The sequence below is a fragment of the Pteropus vampyrus genome, unplaced genomic scaffold (assembly GCF_000151845.1).
Source record: "Pteropus vampyrus isolate Shadow unplaced genomic scaffold, Pvam_2.0 Scaffold308, whole genome shotgun sequence".
In the NCBI taxonomy this organism is placed as follows: Eukaryota; Metazoa; Chordata; class Mammalia; order Chiroptera; family Pteropodidae; genus Pteropus; species Pteropus vampyrus.
In genome coordinates, this window is record NW_011889089.1 from 496639 (window position 1) to 503395 (window position 6757).

Consider the following 6757-nt stretch of genomic DNA (forward strand, 5'->3'; position numbering starts at 1 on the left):
CAGCGCACCCAGGGGTGCTGGTCGGCGGGCGGGGTCCCGCCGTGGCCCCCTGCTCAGGTTGCTCAGTCTCTGCATGCTCGGCCTTCTCACCCGTGCAGGGGGTGGCGAAGGTCCTGGCAACGTCGCTGCAAAGGTTCAGTCACGGGGCGCAGGCAAGGAGCTTCTGGGGCGCCTGGCACCAGGACGTCCGTGTGAGCGTCACCCTTCTCCAGACCAGCGCGGGGGCCGCGTTTCACCAAGAACTCCCGATTCACCCAGACGCAGTCGCGTGGGTGTGGGGTGCGCGTGTGCGGCGCAAGGTCCCTGGCTTCGGGGGCACAGGCACTCGGGGCGCCTCGGCCTAAGGGAGCCCGCGCTCCGCAGGGCCTGGGGGCCGAGGGAGCGGGATGTGAGTGCCACCAGGCGTCCCGGGAGGGCGCTGCTGCTGCCGCTTCTCCGGACGCACAGACTGGGGCGCTTCCGCTCAGCTTAATGCTGTTATTTTACTTAAAAAATCAATACGCTTTATTGGGGCAGGCTTAGGTTTGCAGAAGAGTCGAGCAGAGAGTAGAGTCCCCATGCGGCCCCTCCCCCACACCCCGTTTCTCCCATTATTGATAAAAACGTTTGCCCAAAACCAGCTCTGCACCGGGGCCTGCTCCCTGCAGGGGCTCGCGGTGGGGGCATCACAGAGAGCTTACAAGATGTACAGCTGTGACACAGGGCCTGAAGGAGGTGCCCGTAGCCCTTTGCGGGGTGCCCGTAGCCCTTTGGGGGTGGCCGCCAGCATCTCCTGGGCTCGTTTTGATTATTCACGTTTCAGGGTCACTGACAAACACACTAGGTTAAGTAACACAAAGCTCTAGATAACTCGATGTCAGCAAGTCATAAATGTCAGCAAGTGAACAGTCGTCCTTATCGTTAGAATATCTTGTCGCTAGAAGCATCGTAGCCGGGAGCTGGCTTCCCGCTGGGTATCCGCGCTCCCGTGAGCGAGGGACAGTGTTCGTGCGAAGCCAGGTGATTCGGGGAATAAGCAGCCAGGTTCTCTCTATGTCCTGATGGATATGTCCGGGCTCCAGGAAAAGAGGGAGAGGCAGCCTCGCGCACCCAGAACGAGACGTGTTTTGAGTCATGAATCACAGTTCATTTTCCTGGAATAGTGTGAAAAGAATGTAAACACTTTCTTTTTCATCAAGCTAGAAAACGAAAGCCAGAAAGGCTGAATGCAGCCCGCAGGCCAAGGCTGAAGCAAGTGGGCGTGGCCTGCGCACCGCAGTGGGCCAAGACACCTGCTGAGCCCCGCCTCCCCAGGGGGCTGGCTCACCAGACACTCCACCGTGGGCCTAGATGGCCCTGTGCGTCGGGGGTGTGCGGTTGGTCGCTGAGGTCTTGCGGGCCCTCCATCCCATGCCCTCTTCCAGGGACGCATCCGGGGCCTGCCTGAGCCCTGACCAATCGCCGGGGCAGAAGCTGGATCCTAGTGGTCCAAGGAGGGGAACAATTCCAACTCGGACTTCAGGGACAGCTGGGGCCCTAGGAGAAGACAGTCCAAGTTCAAGGTGCAAGCCCAGGGCCTAGGCTGGGGAAACCGAGTCGGTTTTGGGCCTAGAGGACCAGAGGCTGCTCATGAACTGGGCGTGGGAGGCCTGGGTGGGGCGGGTCAGGATTCTGGAACCCTTGTTCTTGAGGCATCGTCTCCTATGGCTTCTGCACGGCAGACCCGTAATGGGCTGGCGGTTTTGTCCTCAAGACAGAGAGTAGGATGTGACATAGCATATTTGAACAATGAAATGTTTAGAGGACCAGAGATTGTCCGTTCATCCCTTCCCTCGCCGAGTCATTCCTCAGGAAACGTCCACAGGTCTTCCTGTGGCCCGGGTCTGTGGCTGTTGCTCAGAAAGCAAAGAGGGAGCTGAGGACTCTGCTTAGACAAGCGCCCCCACCAGCGGAGCGATACGTTACCGGAAACGCCTAACCCCCCCATGCGTCTAGAAGCCCCCCACTAGCCAAGGGGGCCAGCGGAGTGATAAATTACCGGAAACGCCTAACGCCCCGTCGGTCAGGAGGTCTGAGGGCACCCTGGACACTCAAAGCCAAACACCTGGGCTGTGCTGTGCGTCACCAACGTCGCAAGCTATTGGGCCACAGGTCTAGTGAGACAAACTCAGCCCCAGGCAGCACCCACAGGCGCTGCATGCAGAAGGCTGTGCAGTGCAGCTGCCAGCCTGTGCCGCCATCAGATTATGTCGGCAGAAGCTGTCTCGGGGCCCTGGGAAGGCATCGTAGCTTTTATCATCGTCTACATCTCCCAGTCAATATTTGCCCAGCTTGGGAGCACAGAATATCAAACAGCTCCGAAGCGAGCACAAGATTTTCTCCAGCTTTGCTCCAAGAGCCTTCTGGGAAGGTCTTCATGGGAAATAACCAGCAAATAAGTGACGGGATGCTTTGAAAAAAAATAAATAAATAACCAAGTCTCATCTTACAATTTGATGGGAGTATTTCTCTTGAGGGCAGGTTGGTGTGTGCGTCTGTATTTTTCCCGAGGCCTCCTCTTTGGGCCATCTGTACTCCCCATCTCCATGAGAAAGCAGCAGTCGATACTCCAAGAACCCGAGCATCCTTCTCAACTCTGCACAGCCCCTCACTCTGAGTCTTCACCTGTGCCTTGTGTGTGCCGCCCCTTAGTTAAGCAAATAGCGGTTGCTCAAATACTTACTTAAAAAGGTGCTTTTAACAGTCATTCACAAGGTCCAAACTGTAGAGGGAAAGTGCGTGAGATCTGACGACATGAAAATTGAAATTCTTTTAGGTCAGAATAAAATTACAAGGAAAATTGGTCAAAAAGTGAAGAAAATGCCTGCAAAATATGTCCCAGACATAAAGGTGAACGTAGATGTTAGAGCTTCTGCAATTAAATAAAAAATCATGGGAAAGAATGAAGTAAACAGCAACTCATAAAAGACAAACTCCAAATGAGGAAGAAAGTGTTGAACCTCGTTCATCAGAGTAAAACGAAATCATAACACCCATTAGATATGCAAAGCCTAAAACGAGAACTCACATCCAGTGCTGGCGAGAAGCAGAATGGGAATTCTTGCTCCCTATGGGAGAGTATTTAGTTTAAAAAAAAAAAAAAAAAGTTCTGGGGACAAGTTTAGCCATATAATTGAAAAACACTTAAAAAACCACATATGTAAGAATTTGTTCTAAAGAAATTATGAAATAAATGTTCTCCCTTCTACGAATTTTTAACGCAAAACAAAGATGCAGAAATTTAAAATGTCTGGTCATCCATCTGCGCTTCACAGGAAAACTAATTAATTTATCGAATGCTCATTTTGTGCATCTTCTAGGCCGTTCGCATGTACTTATCTAATTGTCACCAAGAAAAAGTCTTCGAGGCGGAACTGTCCTCATGACTTCTGTTTTCAGCAGAGGCTGAGCATGGTGGAGTTCGCGTCAGGTCGTGCCGCTGATAAATACCATGTAGATGCTTCGGTTCTTGATCCTGCGGGGTCACCTTGCGCTCCACCGAGTCTCCCACTGGTGCGGGTGAAAACTGGACCTGACAGACGTGCACGTTGCGAATACATACAGCATCCTCAGCCTGTGAAATCCTGAGAAATCATGCCTTAGAAAAGTACTTATCCACAGGGGGGTGGACTCGTAATTGCCGAGTGAAAAAACCAAGTGGGCAAAAAAGCCTGCCGTTTGCTACAGTTTGGGTTGCACGTGAATCATGTCAACTCCAAATACTTTAATTTGAGGTAAAAACCGAGTTTTATGCGCAAAATTCAAGATAATCACGGTCATTCCGAGTGAAAAGTTAATTTCAAAGCCTGCAGGCCCACGGGATTATAAATGGGAAACTGAGCAAATCAAGCTGGGCGGCTTTATGCTAAGATGCCTTGCAGAGTCTGAGCGTAGTGGTTTGGACAATAAGCGGGACCATCTTCGGCCTTGGCTTATGAAATACAAAGGCGCAGTGGAAATTTAGACACGCGCGTTGGCTTGTCCCATGCTGTTGTTTAATCGTTCACCGTGGCCGTGATTCAGAATCTCATATCCTAATCGCTGTCCTCCTGCATGCACGAGATGAAACACGTACCCCAAACAATAACGTGGACGTAACAGCCAGCTTCGGAGACGCCAAACCCTTCCCCTCCCTGCCTGCCTCGCCCCCCGTCCACGTAGCAGAGCTCGCCCCCAACAAAGTGTGGGACAGAGCACGACGGAAGAAAGGCACGTTCAAACCGGCCCGCCTCCAACAAGGGTCGGCGTCACCAGGCTCCTCGGAGCCCTCGGCGAGGCCCTCGAGCCCAGGCGGCCGAGGGCGCCTCTCCCCTGGGTAGCCACTGGAGCGCCCTCCGCCCTGGACAGCTAAGCAAGGACCCCTCCCGACCTTCCTTCCGTCAGCTCCCTGAGCCCGCACACCGGCTGCCGCCCGCCCCACGTCGTCTTGCGAGTTCCGTCGGCTTCTCTTCTCGTCACGATCGTCTCGAATGAAATCTGTGCTGCTGTGTTGAACAAGTTTCTGGTGGACCATGTCTCTTGAACTCCTTGAATTTCATAATATTTGTTAAAAAATAAAAAAAAGAGAGAGAAAACAGGGCTGAGATCATGGGAAACAATGGAAGAAGTCCCGGGAATAGAGCAAGAGCGTTACCCGCGCTCTTCACACCAGACGTGGACTTGTCCCCAGGAGAAAGTCAGCCTTGCATTCCGAAGCTGAGAACGAGGCAGAGATTCGGAAATGCATCTGCATCGTCTCCGACGAGTACAGGAAACACTCTGGAAGGACCGGCGCCAGTGTTTGGAGTGGCAGGATTCTAGGCGGATGTTTTTCTTTGTGTTGTTCAAGTTTCCTGTTTGGAACATAGACTCGATTCTTACTGTTCGTGGATTCCCGATGTGGAAACTCACCTACGCACTGAAGTTCCTTGGTAATCCTGAAGTCAGCGCTAGTGGTGCTCTGTGGTCACTCACGGATGGAAACGGAGTCACCCTACGTGCTTCTCCCCAGCCGAGCTCAAACAAGGCACTGTCCTGCCTTGGTTCTGCAGTGGTCAGCTTGGTGCCACTTGCTTCCCATTCTGCTGGTATTCTAGGTTGTGTCACTGTTTAGAATGACCTGCCCATGCCGTGCTAACGTGCCGTCCAGGGCTCCCACATGCAAGAAGCCTGTGATTTGCCTTATGCAGAAAGTACATGTCTGGACAAGCTCCATTCAGGCATGAGTTATACTGTGAGTTCAAACTTATTGAACCAACACTTATTAAATAAAATGTTTTAAAAGAAGCACATTAAAAAGTTACATATTGATTGGTCAACAAAAATGCTAGCAGAGACTTGCAGGGACCTAAGCCCACATGTCCTCGGGCACAGTGGCTCAGAGTTCACACTGATTCGGTGCTCACGGAGACTGCACAGACCCCAGCTGCCACATGGGACCAGGGGCTCGTGCGTCACTTACGTGACAAGGGACGAAAGCATTGTTTCCGAAACGCAGGTTGTCCGTGGGGATGAAGCCAGAGAAAGGAGGCAGCGTCTACCCCGATGGGTCACGCTGCCCCCGCTCTGGGCCGAGCGCGTCACGCACGCGTGTGACTGTGCCCTCACGCCTTCCTGAGACCACCGTATCATCTTCACCTCTCAGACGAGGCGAGAGGCTCAGATGGTTAAAACCCCTTGTCTCTGTCCAAAGGCCAAGGCGGCACTTGGACCACTGGCTGTCGTTACCCTTGGGACAGACCACGAAGGCAACCATGTGTCACCCGGGCAGACGAAGAAAGGACGAGGCGTCTTTGGTTAGAGAACAGGCCGCATCTCGCCGCAGTCCCCCGCTCCAGCGCCGCCTCCGCGCCGTGCCGATGTGGGAGGAGAGGGGGCCCCCGGCGTGTGGGGCGCGGCCCGGGCAGCCCCGGCAGGCAGCCCGCTTGCGCTCGCCCCCCTGCGGTGGAGAGGGTGTCATGTTGGCCGACGGATTTCTTTTCTCTCCCCGCGCAGTTTTCGCCTGTGACGGAGCCGTCACCATGAACTCCAGCGAGTTCCGAAGGAGAGGCAAGGAGATGGTGGAGTACGTGGCTGACTACCTGGAAGACATCGAGAAGCGCCAGGTCTACCCCAGCGTGCAGCCTGGCTACCTGCGCCCGCTGATGCCCAGCTGCGCCCCCCAGGAGCCAGACACGTACGAGGATATTATCAAGGACGTCGAGAAGTTAATCATGCCAGGGGTGAGTGGACGAGGGCGGTCCCGGAGGACCAGCGCTTCCGGGGCCCCTGCGGGCGTCGGGCGGCTCCCCTGCGTCCCTTCACCTGATCCTCGCAGCCCCGCCTCGGGCAGAACCCTTAGCATCTCCAGTTCACAGTGGAGGCAGCGGAGGCCCAGAGAGGTCAGAGACGAGCCTGAGGTCACAGAGCGAGGGTGATGGAGCCAGGACGGTGACCCAGATCTGTGGGTTCTGAAGGCAGTGAGTGGGCCTCCGCACAGCTCCCCACGTCCGTGTCCTGCCCCGAGACCCTGGGACACGCGACGCCATCGTGGTTGCGGGAAGGAGCCCCTGGCGGCCGGTTTCGAGTAAGCCCGTTGCTCGAAGCGTATGCCTGCCATTTTGCGTTTAGCAGAGGGTAAGTCGCACGTCGGGAAGGAATGCTTTGTTTTATTTGAGAATGGGCGCCGTGGACTGGCTCTGCCCAGAGGCTGACCACCTGAGGCCGGTGAGTCACAGCTCTCTGTGTGGTGCCCGTTGGGGCCGCATGCAGGGGTGGACGG

The 6757-nt window shown here is 54.8% G+C and overlaps 1 protein-coding gene across 1 annotated transcript in view; it reads left to right on the plus strand.

Annotated features, from left to right (window-relative positions):
• DDC (dopa decarboxylase) overlaps positions 1 to 6757 on the plus strand; it is a 46908-nt gene that overhangs the window by 3608 nt on the left and 36543 nt on the right. The window contains exon 2 of the mRNA XM_011377270.2: positions 5992 to 6218. Within this exon, the coding sequence (XP_011375572.1) occupies positions 6018 to 6218 (201 nt within the window). The 5' untranslated portion in view covers positions 5992 to 6017. The remainder of the gene's footprint in view (positions 1 to 5991; positions 6219 to 6757) is intronic.